This window comes from Capsaspora owczarzaki (genome assembly GCF_000151315.2).
Source record: "Capsaspora owczarzaki ATCC 30864 unplaced genomic scaffold supercont2.5, whole genome shotgun sequence".
Taxonomy (NCBI): Eukaryota; class Filasterea; order Ministeriida; family Capsasporidae; genus Capsaspora; species Capsaspora owczarzaki.
The window spans coordinates 500,777-525,770 of NW_011887296.1; the positions used below are offsets into that span (position 1 = coordinate 500,777).

A 24,994-nucleotide genomic window follows, 5' to 3' on the forward strand; every position below is an offset into this window, starting at 1 on the left:
GCTGTCAGTGCTCCAACACCTTCGCCGCCGCGCGAGAACAAGCCCAGTAGCATGTCGAAGCGGACAAGTTTGAGGTGCATCGAGCCCAGCGGGAACCCAGCGCGGGTCATCATGGCAACCAAATCTTCATGAAGCTGCCATGGGCTGCCAGAGACCTGTTGGTCATACAGCAATAACATTGAAAGAACAAACAGTGCTGTTTAGCGCAAACAACAACTCTCCCCGTTCCCTTTGCTGACTATCAATCCGTGTGCTACAGTCACTCACGTAGTGAAACACGGCATGGTGGGCAACGGCAAGTCGACGGAAAAGCCGAGCCATCCCTTGAACAGCTTCGTACTCGTGCAGGAAGGTGTGTGCGGCCATCCTGCGCAAAAACCGCACGTGCGTCACCTTGATGGTATCGTCAATGTCGCTGATGACGTGCAAAGGGCGCCCCGATCCGACGATAGATAATTGCGCACGCCCAGTAAACACGCGCCGGTCGGCTTCGGGCAGGACGGTACGAAAGCACACCCACAGCACCGGAGACGGAGAGTCGCGCAGATAGTGCTTGACCAGGCTCTTTGGCACGGGAATGGACAACTTGAAGTGGCCGTTTGCCGCTGTCAGCATTGTGCCGACAACAACCTGCTTGTGCAACTCGCGCAGCAAAAGACAATGTTCGTCGCAGGTCCTAGGTTTGCCCGCTTCATCGCCCTCCTCGTGGACGGCTACATCACGACTGTGCAAAGTCCAGTGTAAGGCGCGATGTAGGAATGAATGATCGTCGACGTTGGTGCCTTCCGCCACCCGATGATGCGGCTCGGAACACGGGGTCAGTGCCACAGAGACATTCTTGCCTCGCTCAAAGTCCCGCATAAACAACCATACGCGGCGGTCGTAGTTCCGCCTGGCAGCATCGTCCAGCTGCTGCAGTCCGACTAAATGCAATATCGTCGATGCGACTTGGCGCCGAACGGAGCTGTCCAATTCTGGCTCAAACACCACTCCGTGAGCCGTCACAAAGCACTCGTTGCTCAACGTGTCCTCGAGGTTGCATGAGGCTGTGAGTTGAACGACGCAGCACAACACACAACGCAACAACACGAGTGAGCCTCTGTTCCGTCCGAGTTAAAAATCTCAGAATCCCAAACCAGGAGTTAGCAGTGGCCTGTCATGTCACTTCATCCCCGCGTCCCTCCGTCTGTTCGAGAGGGTCAACGTACAATGGGTAATGAAGAACTCGACGTGCTCGTCGGTCTGCACAGCTTGCTCGCTAAAGTGGGTGGCGTAGAGGTCGAGGGCAAGGAGCACTCCAACCAGCACTGCAACAACGCCCAGCAGCCACGCGACAGTGTAGCAACACCGCGTCAACGAGCGTAGGAGGAAGCGCGCCACTTTCTTGGGTCGCCTGTGATGATGGGAGTGAGGATGTTGCTGATGGTGGGCGGTCGTTGAGGCGCCAGGACCAGGTCCGTCACTCATAGCTTAGCCAAATTTTCCGCAGATCGTTACACTGGAAGCAAAGCAAAGCAAGGACGCTTGAACTAGGACTGAGTCTGCATCAGAATCGATTCAGTTTGCAAAGCGTGCGATGTAATGCTTCCTTTTGAATGGAACAACCCGAACGCTGTCAGAAATGAAAACAATGTATTTCACACATCAAAAAATTACAGACGGGTTGTTGTTTTGTTTGTTTGGGACAGGTAGCGGTATACGGTATAGTGCACAAGTATCCCGATAGTTGATGTAAACGAAAGGAAAGCAAAAAAGGGAGCGGGGGGGGGGAGGGAGGATTTGTGTTTTTTACATTGTTGTCAATGCTCGTCGGGGAATCAAACGCTTGTAGAAGACGAGTGCCGTCACCGTCATGATGACCAGCAGACCGAGCACAGGTGCGAATGCAGCGTAAGGACCAGCCGCATCCCACGCGTTGGTAATGAAGAGCGGGCCAAGAACACGAGCAAGCGAGCCAGCAGCGGTCAAGATGCCCCTGTTTGGAGCGCCAGCAAACACAAAAGGCGGTAAAATGACAAGCAAAAAGTAAGACACGAGAGCGCGCGACAAAAACCCCGTTGCAAACCAAACGAGCAAAAAGAGCGAATGAAGAAGAAAAAATGGCAACGTACATGTATGTTCCTTGAGGACCAGGACCAAGAACCTTGGAGTAGATGATAAAAAGCAAGACCGTCACAACGGGATAACCCAGCGAAATGAAGGTGCAGGCAACAATGTACTGGGCAAGAGGAAGGGTGGGAGTGTGATCGCACCAACCAAACTTGTCGTTGGGGCAGGGAGTATAGCTCGGTGGGCCGAAAGGCAAGTAGAAGATGAAGCCAATGACCACAAGAAGCATGCCAGCGATCATGGTCTTGCGATCGCCAAAGCGAGCCGACAGAGGCTTGACGACCATGAAGATGAGAACACCAATGCCGCCAGAAACGCCAAAGAGGATGCCGACGTAACGGGTGGCCTCCGTGTCCGACCACGAGTACTCGTCCTTGGTCAGCGGGGTGCCGATTGTTTCGTAAAGTGCAAACACGAACAGAATGAGGAAGAACATGAAGACACACAGGCCAACAGCAAGCTTGTCCATGGGCATCATGTTGGGGGCCTTGGCGAGCGAATTTGCTGGTAAGGCAACACAAGGGGTGGCGGAAAAGAGAAGGTTTGGAAAGGGGGGGGGGGTTGAGGAGGAGTGGGATGTGAGTTGAATGGATGGAGAGCAAGCTGGCGGCGACACACAAAGGAAAAAAAAAAACACAAAGGAAAAAATCACCGCTTACCTTTGCGTGCCTCAGCATCGGCCTTCACAGTCGTGCGAGAGACAGCGCCACCGTCAAGACGGTACTCGCGGAAGAAAATCAAGACAATGATGGCTTGGATAATGCCGAGGAAGACGGAGAAGAGCGCAGGTGCTGTGCAATAGTTGATAATCAAGGGGCCAGTGCGCACACCAGGGTCGATGGACGAGAAGGCCGAACCGAGCAGCGGACCAACGACAAAACCGCCAGTCTGGCATGCTGAGAGCATTGACATGGTGTGGGTGCGCTCGCTGAGGTGCGTGGCACCCGCAACGTAGGCGCGAGTGATGGCAACGTTACCAGCACTCAAGCCAACCACCAAGCGCGCAATCAGCATGACGTACTTTTGGCCCTCGTTGTCGTCCGTGGTGTAGTTGGACAAACAGTACATCATGTTGCCGCTGACATTGATCAGAATCGAGACAAACAAGCACCACTTGTACGGCGCGCGGTTTGCCCACCATCCAAAGAATGGCGACGACGCAAACTGGCCAATGGAGTAAGCAGCGACCACATAGCCGAGGAAGGAATTGGTAGATTCGCCTTTTGGCGAGAGCTAGGGAGGAGAACGAGGCCGAGGCAAGCACGCGGAGACGAGACATAAAACAGAAAAAAAAAAAAAAAAAGTGAGCAAGCAAATGAACAACGAGTCTGGATTCTTCGCAAAGTGCTCCAGTGTGCCATACCAGCGTCAAGAAAGGCGACAAGCTTGCAATCAAGATGGAAAAGGCAACGCTAGAAAAGAACATGGCGAGGTACATGATGCGAATCGACCACCAGCGTTGCTTCCTGTCAATTTCCGATTCGACGCTGTGCCACGAGTCCAAAAAAAAAAAAAAAAAAAAAAAAAAAGAGCGAGATGCAACGATGAGTGAATCGGTGACCAGAAGCAATGCATGCAACGAAGCAGACGAAGGCGGGGATGGCCTTACGCGTCCGCGCCAGACAGCAGCGGTGACTTGTCCGATGAGAGATCGTGCAACGGCTTTTGCGAGGGACCCGCCTGTGTAATGCAATGTAGTGGTGATCATGACAAGTTGAGTGCATGAGCATACAAGCCAAACCATCGAGTGAGGGGGGGGGGAACGAAGAAAGCAATAAATCTAGGACGACCAAGTGTGGGGGATTTTTGATTGGAGCCGAAGGTCGGTTGAATGGCCAAGTGACACAGAATGATTTCCAGCAAATGGCAAACCTCATGTCCGAAAAGTAGAAGGGGGTTGAAAGTGTGGCACACGCATGAAAAAAACAAAAGGGGGAGTCCTCGGGCACCGTTCATAACAACAACAGCAGCAGCAGCAGCAGTAGAGGAGAGAGCAGAACGGAACGGAGACAAAGGAATCAACAACAGGAGCGGAAGAACTGAGACCGCAGTTCGTTTGTTGGCGGTTTTTTTTTCTTGTTGCTGCGCGCCGCCGTGCATCAGCATCCGCCTCACAGACCAGAGACCACTGCGAAAGACACACTCGTCCTACATTGGTGATACCATGAATCACGACGCCCAGAAGAACAAGATCGGACCAAGTGTGTCCCACTTTCCCAAACGCCGCTCTCTCTCTCTCTGTCTCGCTCGCTCTCTTGCAGGCCCCATGGCGTCTCCACTCACCAACCATGCCTGGTTCTACTCTTCCAGCACCCATCTACATCGTGCAGAGGACACTTGCGACGACCCGTGATTTTGTGTTGCAGGCCGCTCGTTCGTATCACCATCAATCACCAAGTCAGCTGCTCCTTTTTTTTTTTTTCTTTTTTTTTTTTTGTAACTTCCGCTCGCATATTCCCGACACTAAACCGAGCATTCCGTGCAGCAGACGACAGCCGCACTGCGCTTCCCTCGCCACTCACAAATGAGATGGGACCAACAAAGTCAACAGGGGTCACACGTCTGTTGGTTTTGCTGTCTCGGCCTTGGATTTTTGTCACGGTCTCGTTGCGAGTGAGAAGTCAAAAAACGTTTTTTGCTTTTTTTTTTTTTTTCGCTTGTTCCACCTTGCCCCATTGTAAGAGAGGCCCAGCACCGCCACCACACAAAGAGACCGAGAATGAGAAGAGAAGAAAGGCAAGGCAACACTAATCTCCAGTGTTCGGGTGACCAGCGGGAGAAGAAGAAGAAGAGAGGGGCCAAACGCTTGCCTTGCGATAGTCGGCGGACGAGCCAATGTTCGGGTCAGTCTCGTCGTGGAGCGTGCTGCGGTAGTCACTGGACGCCTTGTCACGCGGCGAGTAGGCGAGCGACGAGTCCGACAGCAGACTGCCAGTCTCATCGCGGTTGTACTCAGAGTTGATGCCGCGGTACAGCACGGCCTGCTCCGAAGCTTCAGAGTCCTCATTGAAGAGCAGCGGCCTTCGCTCGTTGTCGTCGCCCATCCTCAATGCAATGCTTGAAATGGGAACGGAGAGAAAATGAGTGAAGAAGAGGAGTGAATAATAAATTGTCCATGTCATGCCTCCAACAATGGCCTTGGATGGCTTGGGGGGAATGCTTCGATGGATGTATGGGACGGGTCAACCGGATTGAACAAATTTTCGCATCAGAAGCATAACCAGGACTCGATGCATGGCTTGGGGGTGGATCATTCTTTCAACATGCAACAAGCAAGCTAAAGCACCCAGACAGCACATTCAGGTTTCGGCGGCTGCTTCTCGACACAACAAGCACAGAAGGATTGTTCGCCTTCTTCTGTGCAATGCTGTACATTCTCACACCAGCTCCAGATGACACACTTTCTCAATTTCTTTTTTGTAATATTGTCAATCTATTTATTGCTTGAAAACCGTCTCAGTCTCTTTGCTTGTTGGCCCAAACCATGGACGCAGACACTTCGAACGCGCGAGCCACTTTTGAGCTTTCCAATGACATGACGGAAGTGTCGTCGCTGGACCAAGTCTTCCGCTTCAACCAGCAGGAACAGCAACAGCTGCTCCAGTCCCGACCATGGACCAAAGAGTGAGGCGCCGCCCGGTCTCTGCTGCTGCTGCTGTTCTTGGCTGTTGTCTCGGCGGCTGATGCTGGTTTTTTTTTTTTTTTTTTTTTTGGTTTTTTGTCTGCGCTGCTGCTGCTGCTGCTGCTGTGCCACCTCCGCTCTTGACCCGGGACGCGGCAGTCCTCACTACTTCAAGAAGGTCAAGATCTCGGCCATCGCACTGCTCAAGATGGTGAGTTGGCGAGCGAGCGCACGCTGATGACTTGGTTGAGGCGTTTTTTGGGTTGCTTTGCCGCCGAGAGTTCTGCTGCGCGCCCTCGACTATGGCTGACGTTGACCACTGCAACTCATCACTGATGTTGATGCTGCGGAATTCGTGGTCACTTTTGCCGTCCCATTGGACAACCAGGTCATGCACGCTCGCTCGGGTGGCAATATCGAAGTCATGGGCCTGATGCAAGGCAAGATTGACGGAGACACAATGATCATCATGGACGCGTTCGCGCTCCCCGTCGAAGGCACAGAGACCCGTGTCAATGCGGCTGCTGAGGGCTACGAGTACATGGTCGACTACATGACTGTCATCAAGGATGTAAGGGACATATGCTCGTCTGTGCTGTTCGGTTTGAGTGTGGTCTCGAGCAGTTTGTCGCAACGTTGGCGATCGCAGCGACCTTCATTCGTTTCGTTCATTCATCCATGCATGGATGTGTGTTTACTTCTAGGTTGGCCGTCTCGAAAACGCCATTGGCTGGTATCACTCCCATCCTGGTTATGGATGCTGGCTCTCGGGCATTGATGTCGGCACCCAGTCGCTCAACCAACAGTTCCAAGAGCCTTGGGTTGCGGTTGTTGTCAGTGGCGACTGTTTCTTTTTTTTTTGTTGCTGGCGCCATGTTGTTGATGCTTTTGACTTTGCCAACTATGGTTGATTCGTTTCGTCCTGATGTGGTGGCTGCTCGCAGATTGACCCCACCCGCACCATCTCTGCGGGCAAGGTCGAGCTCGGCGCGTTCCGGACCTATCCTCAAGGCTACACGCCTCCGAATGAAGGTCCCTCCGAGTACCAGACCATTCCCTTGAACAAGATTGAGGATTTTGGTGTCCATTGCAAGTCGTAAGTTTTTTCGACATTTTTCTCACCTCACATCCCCACACTTCACACAGGTGTGAGTTTCTTCCCACGACTTTGCTGTTTACTTTTTGTTTCTAACGCATGCACTCTTGTTCTTTTGAAGATATTATGCTTTGGAGACTTCGTACTTCAAGTCGTCTCTCGATCACAAGTTGCTGGACCTGCTCTGGAACAAGTACTGGGTCAACACACTCTCCTCCTCCACGCTTCTTACGGTATGAACGCTGATGACGTGTGGTTCGTCGAGTTAGGGGAAAAAGGCTGCTGGATGACTTGCTGATCTCGCGCTGTTGAACGAGGCAGAACATGGAGTACACAACGCGCCAGATTGCCGACCTCGCCACCAAGCTGGAGAGTCTCGAGCACAAGGGCACCAAGTACCAAGTCCCTGGCAGCACCGATTCCAAGAAAGAAGACGAGCTTTCCAAGATTACGCGAGACAGGTACGGACTGATCATCCGCCAGTACAAAAAAAAAAAAAAAAAAAAATCCGCCACCATGTTGAAGTACGCATGCCGAGGGATTGTCAATATGATGCTCATCGCCTGATGTCATTTGTTTCCACTGCACCAGTTCCAAAATGTCGATCGAAGCGGTGCACGGTCTGATGGCGCAAGTCATCAAGAATGCGCTGTTCAATTGCCTGCATCACCACCAGCATGGTCCCCAAGGCTCTGAGCACACCCATGCACCTGCATCATTACCCTCGTCCACTTCTGCAGCAATGGAGCACTCTTAACAATTTGTTTTTCCGGGCTTTGCTTTGTTTTTTCGTTCTGTAAAAAGTAGTAAAGCTGGCATTTGTAATATTCGTCAACACTGCGGGGAGGGAAGCGGTAAGGGGGGTATGCTAACCAGACCCATCTTCGGTTCAACAATCCGAGCAGCGTCGAATGTCGAATGAATGAATCAGGCCTGAAACTCGCAAAGTTCACTCACAGAACTTGGAATTCTGCAGGACGGTCTTTGGTTGTCAATTCCGATTATTTGTTTCTGAGATTCTTTGGCTTGTGTACGACACTGTCAGAGTGACAGTCCTTGTTCGAATCTCAGCTTTTTGTTGTTTTTTCTTGTTTTGTTTCTTTTTCCCTGCTTCCAATGTCCGACGACTCTGACAGTCATGAACACGAAGATTCTGACAGTCACGATGATTCTGACAGTTCCGACGACTCTGATGGCTACGATTCGAACAGCAGTGTTGGGAACGTCGTTATTGCCAATAACGGCAGGGACGACGACTCAGCTATGGGCTTTGACGATCGGGAGAGCGACGACGACACGCTGGACGAGCTCAACTATCGACGGCACCCAATGTACCGCGAGGACGCGCGATTCGGCTATGTCGGCATTCTGCACAAGCGCAATCCCGCGACAGACTCGTTCTGGGACGGCATCCGCGAGGCTGGCTTCGACCCGGAGGAGTGGGTGATTTCCATGCTAAAGTGCCAGCGACCAGTCCCGACCAAGCTTCAGCAGAGCTCTGCTGCTGCTGCTGCTGCTGCTGCTGCACCCGAGTCTACTCCATCACAGTCAGAGCAGGCTCCCACGCCATGGGCGCTCGCAGTCGCAGAAGCGGCCAAAGCAGGCGTGCTGCCTGGCGCATCGTGCTCCATCTCAGAAGCGACGACCGCGCGTGCATCGTCCAGCTCGGGCTCCAGCTCCGGCGTCGAGACGGCCGATTCCAATCGAGCCCCTCTGTCTTTTTGGTGGGACATTTTTGATGGATCTGAAGGTAACCGACTGAACACAGCAATGCAATGCGACAACCAAAAAATAGCAAACGACTCACCTTCTCTTTGCCGCATCACTCTGCTTGACAATCCATCCCAGACTTTCCCCTGGATGACTTTATCCAAAACCACCCTGTGAATCGCGAGCCCGACTTTAATCCACTGGACGCGAGCCCCGAGTTTAACTGGGCAGTTGGGCGTCGTCTGCTTCCTTCGTTCGTGGCATCCAAGTCGGCCGAGCGTGTGCGCTTCTCGCATCGAGGAGTCGCCATCGACACCAAGTCCCGCTTTGTACGTCGCTGCCTGCGGCGTGCCGAGCGCAATGCTTCTCGCATTTTCATGGTCGATGAAGCCACAGCAACCTCGTGCTCAATCAACCAGTCCAACATCGACCGTCTCACGTTTCATGGAGACCTGCTGCGCGACGCGACACTGCAGATGGACTTGGTTGCGACTGGTGTGCCTCTGGACGCGAAACTCCACTGGCTTGACTCAGATCCCTATTTCGCTTCGTTCTCCAGCGGGACTGGCAGTGAACAGACTGGCTGGGTGATGCACTCGCGCCACTGCACTCGGTACTTGAATGAAATTGAGAGCCCGCTCATGACTGGCTCCATTATGGAGCTGTTTGACGCGCTCGAGACGATTCGGGTTGGTCGGTACTGGTCCGGAAGCACACTGTCCACGGCCTTGTTGGGGCATAACATAAACTGCGCACAGTTTTGCACCTCATCAGCTGTGTGGGTTATGCTGTTCCGATACTGGATTTTCGTCGAGCGTGTACGACCACCGCAAGACGTCATTGATCACTGCGCCACGACCAGCATTGACATGCTTCGGTACTGTCTAACTCACCACTACGAGGACATGCACGGTCTTCGCGAGGAACTGCTGGCTTGCTGGCTGAAGAACCACGTCAATCGCCGCAGACCGAATGCCTGGAATTGTGTCACGCTCGTCTTGGAGTGGTTGTATCCCGAGCGCAAGCCTGTGTCCTACGACTGCGTGCATCCGCCACGGCCCGCGGGTCCGTCGATTTACGACAAGTTTGGCGTGACCGAGGAAGCTGAAGAAGTCATTTGCGGTGATCCTTTTGGGTACGATGCCGATTGGTTCAAGGAGGCGGCGGGGTGGGATATGGCACCTGTGCTTGAGTGGCTACCTGAACTTGGCCAGCAGAACTTCATTGACAGACCGACATCGTACTTTTCGAATTGGCTCTACCAGTTTGAGCTTGCAGGCTTTCGTACTTTGCCTGCTTTCGATGCCAAAGGTTGGTGGTATTCCGGTGATGCTCATCCATTTGCCGTGGCGACGACTCGACGCTTGGTTGTGGGATGCCTGCTGGCGTGGGGACTCTCTCCTTCCAAATGCCTCGATTTCCTGTTGCCATCATCACGTGTTGGCTGGCCAAATGTCGAGCATCCCTATGACCGAGCACTCAAAAAGGAGTGGATTCGCTTGTCTGACCAAGTGGAGGCAACCAACCAGGAAACTCTCAAGCAGATTCTGCAAATGGCCGAGCAAGCGCAGCCTTTGAGACTTTCCTCGCTGTGCCGACTCAAACTGTGGCGGCACGAAGGGAGCGAGGCAGCAATTGCCAAAGCGCTCGGTGTCAGCAACATTGATGCGCTTCTTGGACTCGTCCCGCCCGTCCCGCAGCCCGATCTTCGCGTACCTGAGGATGTCGCGCAGTTTGTGTTGGACATGCCTCTTGCTCGTCATTTGCAGCGTGTTCCCGCTTACCATGATGAGTTTTGATTGAGTGTCTTTGTTTGTTTGTCTGATTGTCTGTGCTTTGAATAAACCACGCGGCCTTTATTTTGACGAATGCAAGTTTCTGCGGAATAGCATCGCCTGCGACCAGATCAGACCTCCCAAAAGATCTTTTTATCGGGGTGTGTGTGACTACATTCTAGATCTACTGCACATCCCATTCAAGTTGGAGATGCGTCACGGTCCAGTGCAATTCGGATGCGTTTTTGTTTCAATCGTGAGTCGTGCTTTGATCGAAGTACAGCTCACCTTGCTTTTTTGCTGCTTCCCATTTCTCATTTTCTCAATGTAATACTGTTTGAATGGAAAATCGATCGCTTTTTTTTTTTTTTTTTTTTTTTTTTGTTTTGAAAGGGCGTGCTTTTTTTTGGATTTGATTTTTTTTTATTTTGCGCCTGCAATTCGAATGCTTGAGAAGCGGTCGTCGTCAGCAGAACGGGCGCCATGGCGCGTCAGCACAAACACAACAGCCTGTTTGATTTGCGTGCCAGCACCCGAATCAGCCAGCTGCCAGAGAGCGCCCAGCAGCGAAGGCCAGATGCCCCAGGGGGGCAGAAAGCGCCACCACGAAAAAACCAAAAAACTGAAAAAAAACAAAAAAGCGCCCTTTGGACTTCATTGAAGGTGTTTGTTCGGATGACACTCGCCGCGGGGGTCTTCGCGACATCCCCGCTATCAGAGCCCTATTTTCGGTGTCTTGTGCACTCTGTGCGGGGATGGAGCGCGGCGGCTTTAATACTGCAAACACTGCAAACGATGGGTTTTTGGGGGTTTTTTTAATTTTTTACATTTTTTTTCTCGTTTGCTCCCTGAAGAGCAATGCAACGTCGCTGGAGACCGGACCATCTCCCGGCTTCGACGCCCGCGCCGCAATCTCAACAGCTGCTTTTCATCTCGAGAACGGCGTGGAGCTAATGGGGGAGGGAAGACAGAGGAAAGCAGGATTCGTGTTTTTTTTCCTCTGGACATTTCCATTGATTTTTTTTTTTTTTTTTTTCCCTTCCGCTTGCCTCGCATTTGCTTTCATTGCATTTCCCTTCACAACGAATAACTCACACGATCGCCTTGTTCTTGTCCTGCCCACCTTTTTTGTTGTTGTTTCGACATCGACCACCAACACTCACAGATGGAAGCCAACCCGGGCGTTGAACGCGAAGTTGTCCTGATCCGAGGCCAGTCAGGCTTTGACTTTTCCATCAAGGGAGGCAGCGGGCTCAACCTCCCCGTCATCATCAGCCGCGTCTTTGCCGGGGGTGTGGCCGAGCGCTCTGGCCAGCTGCACTACGGTGACGAGATTTTGTCCGTCAACGGCAACAGCCTCAAGAACGCATCACATGAAGACGCCGTTCGATTCCTCAAGGGCTCCGGCACCAAGGTGACGCTTGTTGTGCGATCGACGCACGGAGTTGTGGCTTCAGAGTCTGTTTCCGCCGCGCTCCCACCTCCAGTTATCGCGCCCGTCGCCAACGGCACCAGCACGCCTCCCGCCACTCCGCGTGTTGAGACGAATCAACGCGCGCAGTCGACTCCTCGTGTTGAGGCGCCTGCTTCCTCCCGTGCGTCCAAAAAGTCCTCTGCGAGCACCCTGAAGCCCGTGGCGTCTGTTTCGTCCAAGAGCGAAGAGCTGGCGTACTCTGTGCCGGACGTGTACGACGATGTGGACGAGATTGCTCCCGACACTCCCCTCCCCGAGAACTGGTCCATCGGTGTCGACTCCATCACCGGACGCACCTACTTCAACGATCACGTCAACGGCACGTCCACTTGGATTGATCCTCGCACCAAGAACACCCGCAAGGCGAGCGTGCGTGAGACCCTCCCCACCGAGCTGCCGTACGGCTTTGAGCGCGTGTTTGATGCCCACGACAACATCTTTTACATTGACCATGTCAACCAAATCACGACCTTCTTGCACCCTTGGGACTTGGAGTCGGTTCGCCAAAAGAAGCAGATGCTCGAGTTCCTCCGCGTCGAGCAGGCCAAGGTGACTTCTCAGCTGAGCAAGGTCCACAGCCTCCCCGCGGAGATCCAGCACCACACCCGTGAGATTGAGCTCCTCTACGCAGAACAGGAGCGCCTGAAGGAGATTATCGCTGGCGGCCGCAACGACCTGCACTACAACTTGCAGGCCGTCGCTTCCCAGATTGCCATTGCTGAGGAGGCGATTGAAAAGCTCGAGTCCTTCAAGGAGTCCTCGTTGACTGCCATCTCCAACAAGCTCCGCCTGCTGGTCGAGGTAACTAACTACCTGCGAAATGAGAAAGCAAAACGGATTGATACACAGGGATTGTCGTCGGGTTGCTTAGCTAATTAGGTTGGTAAACTAACTGTTTCTTTTTGCACGGCAACTCATAGGTCAACGCAAAGATCGAGCGCAAGCGTCTCCACTTGCTTCGCGAAGAGGTTGAGACGACTCGAGCGTCCAACTTTAAGCAGAAGGTGAGCGTTGAAGGCGCAGAGCTGCTCAAGCTCCGCATTGAGCTGGATCGCATCTCGGCTGAACGTGAGCGCAACGAAACGGAGATTGAGCGTCTGCTGAGCGCATTCCCCGGTGGCAACCTCGAGTCGAACGTCCAGGCGGCTCCCCGTTACTACGCACCCGCCGAATCCACCGTCACAACGCAAGGCCTGGCTCGTGGCACTATTGTTGAGATGGAAGTCGAGAAGGTGCTGCTCAACCTTCACATTGCTCAGCTCCAAGCCTCCATCAACGCCATGTCTGCCGCTCGCGCCTCGCTGGCTGAATTCAAGGCCAAGACGGAAGGCAAAGCTCCCACTCGGCTGCCCCAGAACATTTCATCCCGTCCCTGGATTGAAGACTGGAGGCGAAAGGCAAACGCACCCCCAAGCGTGTCCTACCATCAAATGACGTTCTTGTAAGTCACGGAGCAGGAAGGAAGGGTTGCAGACTCAACTTGCTCACAGTGTTCCGTTTTCGGATGATTTTGCTGACCCGTTTTTTTTGTTTGTTTTTGTTTTCACTTCTTGTTTCGAACGGTTTCGTTGTGCAGTGAGAAGCTCGAGTTCCTGCTTCACTAAAAAACAAAAGTCTTGCACCCTCGACGGGGTTTGGAATGCCGAAGAATCGCATCAACAACCAAACACACGCACGGTTGCCTTGTTGTTTGTCGACTCCTTTTTGGTTTTTGTGTTGTTGCTTTTTTTTTTGTTTGTTTAAGCCATAGATATTGCTGTGAGGATGCCATGTTGTGTTTGCCCATGCATGCAGAGGGTTTTTTGTTTTGTTTTTGGTAGTTGTGCTCTGTTCAATCAAAGTAATTGGTTTTTTTTTTTTTTTGTTTGTTTGTTTGTTTGTTTGGTTGGTTGGTTGGGGTTTTTTTTCTTGTTTCGAAACGTGATGATTGAAAACCAAAGCAAAGCACCTGTGCATACAACCATTGAACCCAAAGAAACAACTGAGGCAAGTAGCACGCATAAAATCAGGAAAACTCGAGAGAGAAAGAGAGCAACTAGTCGAGCAGTTTGAGCTTTAGCGCCGCTTCCGAATCGGGCGACGCGCTTTTGGCTGCTCGTCCGTCTCTTCCTCTTCGTCCTCATCTTGATCCTCATCCGCCTCTTCTTCATCAGAGACATCGCTGGCGGATTCGCTGTCATTGTCAGCAGCAGACGTGTCGCTCGGATCCACCTCCATCTCTGTGCCAGTGTCTTGTCCAGGAGATGGCGATCGCGAGCCAATCAAAAACCCGATACCAGCCGATCGACGCTGTACAATCTGCTTGCCGGACTGGAAGATGCCCAAAAAGTCGGAAATCAACTCGCTCGACTTGTCTTCCCATTTCGTCAGCAGCTCTTGCGACTTTTCTTCGATGCGCTTGACGGACTTGTCCACTTTCTCCTTCAACGCATCAAGCTGATACTGGCGCCTCTGTGGAAGAGCGAATGCAGCGAGTCATCAGCCTTGGAGTCGAGAAACACAGCCGACACACCCCCGAACTTCCCCTCAAAAATGGCGAGCTCAGATAGCGTCGTGCTCGGCATGCTCACCTTGACAAAGCCGACGTTCAGTTCTTTGGCAGTATAACCGCGCGCAAGGTTTCGGCGGACGTACTTGTCATAATCCTTCACCAGGCGAGTGATGATATCTGACGTGGAGATGCCCTCCGTGCGCTGCGTGGCCCTGAACTTGCCCATCTCTTTGATGGGACGGTAGACGTCGTCGCTCGTGGCGGATGCGTACGGCAGATCGTCGTGAGCGACAAAATCAATCTTGGCGAGTTGCGTCACATCGGGGGTTAGTTTCAATCCATCAGCCTCAACAAACCCTTCCCCCATCTCTCGTGTCTGACACGTACTTGGTGCTCGTCGAGGAACTCTTTGGTGATGACCCAGGGCGCATTTTCGAGCACTTGGTCGACATAACGGCAGTGCCGCACGCCTTCGTAGCGCTCGTCTTCGGAAAGCACCGTGTTTCCCTTGAGTCGATGCGTCATTTCGTCATTGCAGACTGTCAAACAGGTCCATTCACCCCCCACCCGCAGAACGGTCCCAATCGTGAGCGAAAAGAGGCCAAATGGTTGTTGTCACTCACGAAAGTTGGTTTTGTGTTGTTTGGTTGTTATTTGGTTTGTTTGTTCTGTTTCGTCTGGCAGCGTCACGACAGAAAAACTCACCGCCAACGATCAGGTACGTGTTCGGGAAGAGCTTCTTGGCCTGCATCAACATTTTCGCGTGGCCCGAGTGGAAGAGATCGAAAATGCCGTCCGCGTAGACGCGAATCAGCGGGTTGCCTGGATCCAAACAAACCAACAAGCGTTAGTGCAGTGAAAATGCAAGAGGAGCATCGTACAATTCCGACGTGGCACAGATCCACAGTGCAAAACCGATCCAGTGCAGCGTTTTACCATCGGCGTCTTCCTAAAATGTGCGCACAACAAAAAGGACAGCGAAGTGAGTTTTTGGTCGAAAGCAACGACAAGAAAAGCTGCACCGTTTCGGTTTAAAAAAAATGATCAACAATATTTCAAAAAAGTTTCAAGCGAGGATGAAATGAAGCTGGAGAGACGATGGATAGTGAATGGGTTGGTTCACTTGAAGCAAAGCATAGGGGTTTTTTTTTTTTTTTTTTTTTTTTTTTGAGTTTGCGGGCATCTTCTTTGGCGACATTGAAACTCGTCCGACGACCAACCACGAACAACCACGACAACGAACGACGTTGGATGCGGGGGGGGGGAGTCGATGGAGACGGAACGCACCTTGACGATGCGGCCGTTGAGCTCGGCAGTGAGCGGAGCCGGGTCTTCGAGTGCGCGGGCGAGCTTGAGGACGGGCAGCGCCGACGACGCATCCGCAGCGCTCGGCTTTCCAGCCGCTGATGACGATGACGATGACGATGACGATGATGAGGCTACTGTTGCTGACTGAGACGCAGCGGTCGCCTGGTCGCCGTCAACGTCGGCGGGTTCGCGCCTTCGCTTGCGTTGCGAGGTTTGAACAGCAGAGCTTGACATTTGTGTGACTGAAGTTAGATAGTTTTTATCCCATTTTACGTTTTACTACTTTTTTTTGATGGATTTTGTTAGTTGGGTTTTTGCATTCGTGTACGACACGTCGACAGTGAATTGTGCTGTGTGATGTGTCATCAAAGAAAAGGATACAGGGACCAAAAAAAAAAAAAAAAAAAACTCTCACAAGAAACGCACGCATCAGCGAGAAGTGGCAGAGTTGAAACTCGTGAAACTTGGCGGAGGTCCATGCTGCGACTGAAAGTCGAAACGGCGATGGGCTCTTTCGTTGCTTGTGTACTCTATGTAAAATAAATGTAAATCAGTTGGCTGAGGATGAAAAGGAGCCAAGGGAAACGGCAACGTGGTGTGGTTCTGGGTTGATGAACAATTGCCTTACATCCTGCAACAAAGGAGTTTTCTGCGGATTGTAGCGCAAACCGCCAAGTTACCCACTTCTTTCGATTGTAAACATCACGTCAAGCTTATTTGTATCAAACGGTCGGGTGACCGATGAGGAGCTGGAGAATTGCAGCATCTGCTAAATGCACGCCGAGTCTCGTGGCAATGCTCCCTGTCCTGTGACTCCCGCTGGCGAATAAATTCAAATTATAGCAATGAAAACAATATTAGAACACCCTGGTCATCCAGTCAAGTCCACAGCAACCCGGAGACGGCGTGCGTTTTTAATGCTTCCGATTGCGTTTTTTCTCATTTTGTTCAAAGTTCTCCGACAATGCGTTCCGTGCAAAGCAGCCTTCTTCGTCCCACCCAACCAAACAAAACTCAAGCATGACAAGTTGCCTATTGTCTTTGACACCCTTCGGGTCGTTTGAACAGAGTTTCACGATGCCACGGCGTCGGAGGCGCGATTCAATATTGGATTCGCACTTTCGTGTCCCAGCTTTTGCAGTTGAGTTGTGACTCTTTCGTCTGACTACACAATTTCACCTTCAAACAAACCAATCCTTCAGCGTGTTGAATGCTTCTCTATCCCGCAATGTGTCGAGCAATGCTTTCCCGGCTTTTTTTTTTTTTTTTTTTTTTTTCCAGCCATTTTTGAAACCGTTTCAGTTTTTTTTTTTTTTTTTTTTTGAAAAGCGCGCGAAACAATTTCCTGAACTTTCTCTGTTTCCGGGTTTTGGGTTGTTGGTTTTTTTTTGTTTGCTCGGCTTGAATAATGATGTCCGAGATGCAGGCAATAAATGGCGAAACGAGCGACGGCGACCTTGGCGGAGGAGGAGCGGCAGGAGCAGCAGGAGCGCTGTCAACCTCAAGCGGACTTGGCGGCCGCCACTCCAACAACAGTAGCCGGCTGCAGCTCATCCCAGCGAACAGCAAGGCAGCGATGGACGCCGCAACCAAGTCGAGCGAAGGCATGGTGTTTGACCAGCGCAACATGAGGTGGAATGGCAATCTCGAAGACACCCGAGGGTTTGACTCGACCGACGAGGACGAAGACGAGGGCGAGAGCGAGAGCAGCAAGAAGGAGGCGCACAACGCGGACGACCACCATGGCGAGGCGGGAAAGTTCAACGTCGGGATGCATCAAGCAGAAAGCAGTGGTGCAAGTGCTGGCAGTGACGCTGCTCCAGACGCGCGGACAAGTAGCATCGCCGACGCGATCCATCCCAACGCGAATCGCAGGCACCAGAGTGCATCGAAACCGCAGGATGTCGCGCCGTCCGTTGGATCTCAATTGAATCTCACAGACCAAGGCAAGAATTCAGAGGGCACGACAGGACTGGCGGCGCTGAACGGAGACAATCGTGGTCAACACAATGGAATTCCATCGCCAGCAGCTGCCGCCGATTCCACAGTTACTACCGCAGGCTCATTGGGATTGAATGCGATTACTAGTGATGCACACACCACCAACCACAGCTCGCTTGTCAGGAAAGCAGAGCCTGCAGCAGCCCGCGAGCAGCAGCTTCCTCCAAAGTCCCCTCAGCAAATCAAGCCGCCTGCAACAACCGCTCGGCGCCAGGGAAACATGGTCTACAACGAAAGCCTGCAAGCGTGGTACAACGTCCAACCAGAGGAGGAGGAGAACTTGTGGGTCGAGGACGACGATGGAGAGCAGCACAAAAGCAAGCAACCGCAGCCTCTGCAGCAGCCTCTGCACCCGTTGCAACCACTGCAGCCTCGAAGACCGCAGCCAACGTTCCAACAAGCTAGACATCGGCAAGTGTCACAGCGTTGGCCAACACAGCAAGTTCTATCGGCAACGAGAGCCGAGTCCTTCGAGAACGGCAGTGATGGTGGTCGGATCGTCCTGAATCAAACACTCAGCGGCAGCGACGATTCCGACTTTGGTGACAACGACGACGGGTCTGTCTCGTCATCGTCTGTCTTGTCTGGGAGTGAAAAGCAAGACTTGGAAGACGGCTGGAGCAACACCTCGGCCGTTGGGCACCAGCCGCGCCTGCCACAGCAACGGCCCGACTTTGCACCTAACCATCACATTGCCAGCAAATGGGAAAACACAATGGATCCCCAAGCGTTGCAGCAGGCCGTCCTGGGATTGAAGCTCCAGAAGGACGACGCGACACCCAAGTCGTTTCCCAACCATCTCTCACCTTACAAGCGGCACCAGCAAGTGGTCATCACGGAAGAGTCACCGAGGCCCCGGGTCAAGGGCAACGGCGGCCCTCAGCACCCTGCCACGAACGGCACACCATTGCACAACACCGGGCTGCACTCTGCACCGAAAGGAGGAGGAGCTGTACACGCAGACGAAATCTGGGACGACGCGCACGACCCCGAGGAAGATGCGGCAATGTCCTCAGTCGTGATCAAAGAAAGTGATTCAATCGAGTCAAGCCTGCTGAACGGCCATTCGCCAGCCAAACGTCGCGGGAAGCAGCCGCGCGGCAAGGAGCAACCCTTCCTCAACAGCAAAAATGCGAGAACCATGTTTGATCCGCTGCCTACGGAGGCTCTGTTCAATCAATCGGCAGAAGGCCCAATTTCGCCCTTATTTACGGTACCTTCCTTCAATAGCATTGATGCAACCAATATCTTGAACGGAACCAGTCGCCGGCCATGGGAGCCAGAAGAAGACGATGGAGAAGAGCCAGCCGACGATCGCCATCCAGGAGGAGGCACTCCATCTCACACCGCCAAGAGCAACGCGGCAGGCGCTTCCACCAACAAGTTGACATATCGTGCTCCATCGCACCATCCCGGTAGTGTGTCAGCAACGCCAAGACGGCAACAATCGTCATCCACTTCCTCGTTGCAAGTTTCCTCGACACCCAGCGCTAGCTACGGGTCGACGCTTGAATCACAATTGTCGTCAAGCAATGGCTTGCCTGGACCATCATCTACAGACCACACGCCACAACCACCAGCACCACGACGCTCCGACAGCAACGGCGCTGCACATGTTGCGCCAGCAGTCGTTGACGAGCTCATGACGCCGGTTCGTCGAGTATCCTCCATGTCACAATCTACGCCGTTGCCAGCATCGCACGCATTCCCACCAAACGCTGCCGCAGCTTCTGTGTTTCCACACGCTCGAGCGGTGGCGACGCCACCCTCTCGGCCCGACAGCACGGCGTCGGTCGCTGCGATGGCTGCTGTCGCAGCAGCTGTCGAGCAGACTACGGCGGCGGCGCACACCACGTTCCTTTCGAAAATGGATGCCATGTTCGAGCGGCTGCGTGTTCAGGACGAGCAGCGCCGGCGAGAGTGGGAGGCTCAGCAGCAGCAGTCGTCACAACAACAGATGGCTCTCCAGACGCAGCTGGCCATGATGCAACAGCTCTTCAGCCAATCTCAACTCTTGCAACAAACCCAGTCGGCTTTGACAAACAATCTGCTTTCAACCTCCGCATTGATGCGAGCGGATCAACTCAACACAAGTTTCGGCCACGGTAGCGCAGCCAATTCGAACAATATGAGCAGCTCAGAGTTGCTCTTTCAGGACAAGGATGCGGCTGTAGTGGCGGCGGCTGGAACACCGGGACAGCGACAACACGCCCAATCGCAACCACAGCTTGCGCGGGCTCAGAAGCCGGTCCTCGCACAACTGGACCCTGCCGCAACCTCGAGCTCTCCTGTTGTCAAGCCTTGGGTAACGGTGGCACAATCCGCAGGCAACTCGACCATTGCGTCGGATTTCGACAGCAACAGCACAGGACGAGGTGCAGCATCGCCAGCGTTTCGCCGGCTCGAGTTTGGCGAACAGTCTTCGCTCGATCCTGCGACAGGATCCACAAAATCGGCCGCCCGCACGACCCCTGTCACGGTCAAGGTCAGCTCAACCGAGTCTGAGTTTGCGTCCGTGGCCGATCTCTTGCGCATCGAATCCAGTCGCACTTTGGCGGCGATGGGGGTTTCTTTCACGCTCTCGCGTCTCTTCTCAGTCCTGTCTGGGGGCGCTGCGTTGCAGAGCTGGATGGAGCAGTCACGGTCTGAGCAGTCACGGTCTGAGAAGGCGGCCTCAACCTCGACCTTGCATTTGGTCCATTATGTTCCGCGAGATCGCGAAACGCTCACCCAGATTGCCGACACTGGCGTGCTGCCAGCCGGTACCGCTCCCGTTGCTCTGTACACGTCCTTGGCCGCTGCCCATGCGAGTCGAACGGAAATGGCGCAGAAGAGCTCTTCGATTGCGCTCGTCCTTGCGCTCGTCCGCATCAATCGGTGTCTGAAAGTGCAACAATCCTCCAGCTCCGTTCTGAGCAATTCTGCGCCAGTCCGTGCCCGTGCCGCGCGCAAAGGCTACGACTCTGTGCTGTGCATCGACGGAGATACAAAGACTGTTGTCGTCTTTGCGGAGGATCGCTGCATTCCCGTCTACCTGTGCAAGTGCGCCATTTCTCGCACGTAGGCCGCCTAGCTACGTTCACTCGGGGGACGGGGACATCCATGTGTGTGTGTGTGTGTGTGTGTGTGTGTGTGTGTGTGTGTGTGTGTGTGTGTGTGTGTGTGTGTGTGTGTGTGTGTGTTTCAGAGCTGCTTTGGATCATTATTTAATTGAAGGGTTGAACATTGCTAGGATTTGCGTTGATGACCGCTTGCAAGCTGTCGTGCTTTATGCTTCTTCTTTCCGTCTGTTGAGTTCCCTGTTCATTTCACAGAAGGGTATCAACAGCCGACAATAAAAGTCAAAATACACAACACACATTCCAGCAGCTCACTGCCAGAGGATAGTGAAGGGCTGGCCCAGGCTGAGCGAGAGCTCAGAGACAACGAGAGTCTGTTCGAAAGTTTGTCCCCAATTTCAGTCAGTTCCACATCAAAAGAACATCAGCCGAGCACGTCATTCGACTGAACCCCCCCCCTCAACATCAACACCAACTTGGACTGACCTTCGAGCTGGCATTGTAGGAGAACGTCAAGCTCGGCGACCCATTCACAGCCACAGTGGACGCAGACGACACGCCATACACGGTGACGGAACTGAACTTGGACAGAACGAGCGGGGCGTACAGGGGAGTGGCCAGCGTGGAGGTGAGCTGAGCGCCAGAGTCGGTCGGTTGCGCCTGGAATTCAAGAATCGTGTAGTGACCCAGAGCTTCGGTCGAAACACCGTCGCCCTCATCCCAATACAAATAGCCCAGGGCCGTATTGTTGGCATCGAGGGCAACGAGGAGCTGATACGGCTGCGTGCGGGTGTCGGCCGTCGTGAGTGCGCCGTTGGGATTTTGCATGGGAATGATGTGGCCTGCCAAAAGCCCAGAGCAACACCGCATGGTTAAAAAACAAAAAAACACACATCAAGAACAGCTTCGAAAATAAGGACGTATGCCAACACATACCGCCACGAATGCTCAGCGGGATTTTGTCGATGGGTGCGTCAAGGGTGACCCAGGATCCGGAATTGGCGTTGCCCAAGGGAGCTCCGTTGTAAAAGTCATACCAGACGGCGGCGGGGAAGTAGGCAGAAACAGAGGTGGCGCCTTGCGTGAGAACTGGGCTTGCCAGCAAACCTGCTCCGATCAAAAACTGGTGGTCGATTTCAAGCAGCGTGGAGTCCATGGGCCATTCGAACATGAGAGGACGGAAGAGCGATCCACCAACAATGGACATGCGGTGGAAAATGGTGTAGTAGTACGGGAGCAACGAATAGCGAAGATTGAGGGCAATGCGGCTGTGCAAGAAAGCCAAAAAGAGAGAGAGAGAGAGAGAGAAAAAAAAAAGCACGAGTGGAGAATAAGCGACAGCAACTACAGAAGAACAAGCCAAACATTGTTATCTTTGGTTTGGTGAAGAAAAAAGTCTACGCACCTGGCATTGAGCAACGTGGGGCCAAACGCGTACGGCTCCTGGGGGCGCGCGCCGATGGTGTTGTGGTTGCGTGAGAACGGGTAGAGCGTGCCAAGCTGCATCCAACGGGTGCACAGTTCCTCTGTGCATCGAAATGAATAGAAATTAAGGCAAAAAACGAGAAACTGAGCACAAAAAGGGTTTCGCACTGGCATTCCAAGTTGTCGTTGCGGCGACGAAGCTCACCTGTGGTATCCCCGTTAAAGCCGCAAATGTCTGCACCAACAAGCGGGATGCCGAACAGCTGGAAGTCGAAAACGCCGCTGATCGAGTACGTCAGATCGTCCCAAGTAGCGGTATTGTCTGCCCAGCCGAAGAGAAGACAATCAGAAAAAAGCAACCGGAGACAACCAACGCAAAGACTCTCAGACATGACTTTGATTGTTTTAAAAAAAACTGCTTGCGCAACACATACCGCCAAGCCAGTGGCCTCCGAAGCGACCGTGGCCAGGGAACGTGGAGCGGGAGATGATGACTGGACGACGTTGGAGCACCTGGGTCAAGAATTGGTTGGTAGCACGCGTTTCCAGGAATCCGAAAAGGGAATGGGCGTTGAACTCGGCTGTTGGGCAAGAGGTACAAATCGGATGTAAGCATGCATGTGTGACGAAGCATACAAGCAAGCGAGCAAGCAAAATTAAAGGCAAAAAAAATAAAAAATTCAAGTCCTCACTTGTGCCGACGTGGCGTGCATCCATGCTCATCGTTTTGACTTGGATGTCAGTTTGGCCGGGCCAGTATGGCGGAACGATTGAGGGAGTGGTGGTGCGGTTGCAGTCACCATCACAAAAGTTGCTCATTTCGTTCATGTCCAGCCAGACGCCCGAGAATGCTGCAGAGTTGGTGTGGAAGTCACGAAGATTGTTGACCCACCAGCTGGATGAGTTGGCAGCGAGCCAGTCAGGGAAGTGAACAGCGCCAGGCCAGACGGAGCCGAGCGCAGGCGCGTTCACGTTCGGATCGCCAATAAAGACATTTTGGGCAATGCCTTGATCGTAGGCAGGGTATCCAGACTGAATCGGAATGCCAGCATCGACGATCATCCTGGAAGCGAGGGGGGGTAGGGGAAGGGCACGTGCAAGGGCAAGCCAAAAGAAAGTGACGGTCAAAGTCAGAAGCCAAAAGAAAGAAAGCAAGAATCAAACAAACAAACAGAACAAAAAAGAAATTCTTCGTCTTACATGTAGTGCTGGTTGGTGCTGGTAAGATTGGCAACAAATTGCTGCATCTGGGAGGTCGGGAAGTTGACGGGATCGAAGGTAAAGTCGAAATACTTGTCCATGTAGTCAATGTCGTTCCACATGGTGTCGAGCGGGAGCTGGTTGACGCGGTACTGACGGACAACTTCCTCCACGACGGAAATGTTTTGGTAGCCCCAGCGGCACTGGTGGAATCCGAGTCCCCAGTACGGGATCATGGTCGGCTTGCCGATGAGTTCGTGGTATTGCTGAACGACCGACTCGGGCTCGGGGCCGAGGACAAAGTACATGTCAAACACACCTCCGACAATCTTGTACGTGAGCAAGTTGTTGTCAATGACAACGTCCTGGGCATTCGAGTTGAGGTTGAACACGCCGTGCGCCAACCCGTTGCGCATTTCGAGGTAGAAAGGGTGCGAGCCATACAGGTTTTTTCCGGGCGCCAAGCCATCGTCGTACGGCGTGCCTTGATCGCGAGCAAAGATGGTGTACGTTTTCCCGGTGGGGTCGAGGCGGAATTGGTGCACGCGCTCGCCCAATCCGTAAATGTTGGGCTGGTCGGGCAAGCGGGTGGACATTTCCAAGTACATGTTCTCAAACGTCAGGCCGTTGAAGTCCTGATCTGCAGTGCTTGGAGTCGAGTTGAACAGCACGTCGCCTGTCGACTGGCGCACGACCGCAAATCCGAACGGCGAAGTCGTGTACGAGAACTCAAAGTCAAACCCATTGCTGGAGCCAGCAGCGGCGGTGAGGTGGTCAGCGGGCGCGTTTGCCTTCTTCTCGCGGCCATCCGCGTCGAGATAGTCCCTGTAGACAAATCCGTTGCTTTTCTTGTGCTTCATGCTCATGTGTTGGTCGTCGGCTTGGGTGGGATGGTGGTCTGACTGCGGGTCGTCCACGACGAAGGGCACTTCCCAGCGCGCGACCGCGGCGTCGGTGATCTTGACGTGCAGACGCTGCTGAGTCTGGAACTCGACGAGCCAGTTGAGGCGGACCGAGTCGTTGCCGTACGGACCCGTCGAGCCAGCCGGCAGCACAAGCGTCCCAGTCAGCCCAGTCGGGGTGATCTTGACGCTCTCGACTGCGTACCCGGCAAAGAAGCCCGCGTTCACCTTGCCACTCCCGCTGGCATGATCGACGTTGGCATTGGCATCGGCGTTGACAATCGTGGTCGTTGTCAGGAGTGCGACGGCGAGCGCGGCAACAACAATCGACACGAGCTGCGGCATTGAATGCAATCTCATTCGATGTGACTGTCGGCAGCAAAGCGAAAGTGGAAGAAGAAGAAGAAAAGACAAGATGGGAAATGAGGTGTTGTGGAAAAGGGAACCCATCAATAGATCAATAGTGCCAATACAGTAGCAAGCAAAAATCAAAGACAAGTACTGTCGTCGGATGAGAAACGCCGCGAATGCCGCCTTCGAGTGATGACAAGGATCCCTTGTAGATCTATCTACCTTGCCCAGTCGTGCCCGCTTGTAAACTCTGCAAAGTTTCCGCTTGCCGTCATTCGAAATCTGCGTGAGTAGCGCGAGTCGCTCTTTTTTGCTTTTGCTTTTGCTTTTCCACTCTCGCCGTTGTTCCGTTCCAGCGTCGCTCGTGAGCTTGTTCGTCGACGTGATGCCTTCTTCTTGTTCTTGTTCTTCCTTCTGTCCCCTTTTCATCCAAACTCAGAATCAACGCATTTGTCTGAGAACGCTCAGTCT

General features: G+C 53.2%; 7 protein-coding genes across 7 annotated transcripts; 4 read left to right on the top strand and 3 right to left on the bottom strand.

Moving 5' to 3' along the window:
• Positions 1-1,636: 1,636 nt before the first annotated feature.
• CAOG_03594 (major facilitator superfamily transporter domain containing 8) lies at positions 1,637-5,199 on the bottom strand. Its single transcript, XM_004363265.2, has 6 exons — positions 4,920-5,199; positions 3,719-3,789; positions 3,473-3,596; positions 2,769-3,342; positions 2,112-2,613; positions 1,637-1,975 (listed from the first exon to the last, which is right to left on the bottom strand). Exons 1-6 carry the CDS (start codon positions 5,151-5,153, stop codon positions 1,789-1,791), a joined length of 1,692 nt encoding a protein of 563 aa, XP_004363322.1. The 5' UTR covers positions 5,154-5,199; the 3' UTR covers positions 1,637-1,788.
• A 355-nt stretch (positions 5,200-5,554) lies between these two features.
• On the top strand, positions 5,555-7,685 carry CAOG_03595 (constitutive photomorphogenic 9 complex chain AJH2). Its single transcript, XM_004363266.2, has 8 exons — positions 5,555-5,733; positions 5,891-5,942; positions 6,120-6,302; positions 6,436-6,564; positions 6,676-6,827; positions 6,949-7,060; positions 7,149-7,288; positions 7,419-7,685. The coding sequence occupies exons 1-8, from the start codon at positions 5,594-5,596 to the stop codon at positions 7,582-7,584; spliced, it is 1,074 nt and encodes a 357-aa protein (XP_004363323.1). The 5' UTR covers positions 5,555-5,593; the 3' UTR covers positions 7,585-7,685.
• Positions 7,686-7,943: 258 nt separating this feature from the next.
• On the top strand, positions 7,944-10,336 carry CAOG_08726 (hypothetical protein; the record flags this gene model as incomplete). The annotated part of the gene is made up of 2 exons (XM_011272044.1): positions 7,944-8,577; positions 8,676-10,336. 2 exons carry the CDS (start codon positions 7,944-7,946, stop codon positions 10,334-10,336), a joined length of 2,295 nt encoding a protein of 764 aa, XP_011270346.1.
• A 1,141-nt stretch (positions 10,337-11,477) lies between these two features.
• CAOG_03596 (hypothetical protein) lies at positions 11,478-13,390 on the top strand (the record flags this gene model as incomplete). The annotated part of the gene is made up of 3 exons (XM_004363267.1): positions 11,478-12,587; positions 12,707-13,227; positions 13,363-13,390. The coding sequence occupies 3 exons, from the start codon at positions 11,478-11,480 to the stop codon at positions 13,388-13,390; spliced, it is 1,659 nt and encodes a 552-aa protein (XP_004363324.1).
• A 240-nt stretch (positions 13,391-13,630) lies between these two features.
• On the bottom strand, positions 13,631-15,859 carry CAOG_03597 (phosphate cytidylyltransferase 1). The gene is made up of 6 exons (XM_004363268.2): positions 15,565-15,859; positions 15,214-15,226; positions 14,983-15,099; positions 14,665-14,816; positions 14,357-14,578; positions 13,631-14,237 (listed from the first exon to the last, which is right to left on the bottom strand). Exons 1-6 carry the CDS (start codon positions 15,817-15,819, stop codon positions 13,842-13,844), a joined length of 1,155 nt encoding a protein of 384 aa, XP_004363325.1. The 5' UTR covers positions 15,820-15,859; the 3' UTR covers positions 13,631-13,841.
• A 1,057-nt stretch (positions 15,860-16,916) lies between these two features.
• On the top strand, positions 16,917-20,832 carry CAOG_03598 (hypothetical protein). Its single transcript, XM_004363269.2, has one exon. It carries the CDS (start codon positions 16,994-16,996, stop codon positions 20,648-20,650), a length of 3,657 nt encoding a protein of 1,218 aa, XP_004363326.2. The 5' UTR covers positions 16,917-16,993; the 3' UTR covers positions 20,651-20,832.
• CAOG_03599 (alpha-glucosidase) lies at positions 20,777-24,584 on the bottom strand. The gene is made up of 8 exons (XM_004363270.2): positions 23,271-24,584; positions 22,763-23,133; positions 22,505-22,651; positions 22,276-22,392; positions 22,051-22,171; positions 21,582-21,913; positions 21,132-21,487; positions 20,777-21,019 (listed from the first exon to the last, which is right to left on the bottom strand). Exons 1-8 carry the CDS (start codon positions 24,530-24,532, stop codon positions 20,957-20,959), a joined length of 2,769 nt encoding a protein of 922 aa, XP_004363327.2. The 5' UTR covers positions 24,533-24,584; the 3' UTR covers positions 20,777-20,956.
• Positions 24,585-24,994: the final 410 nt, after the last annotated feature.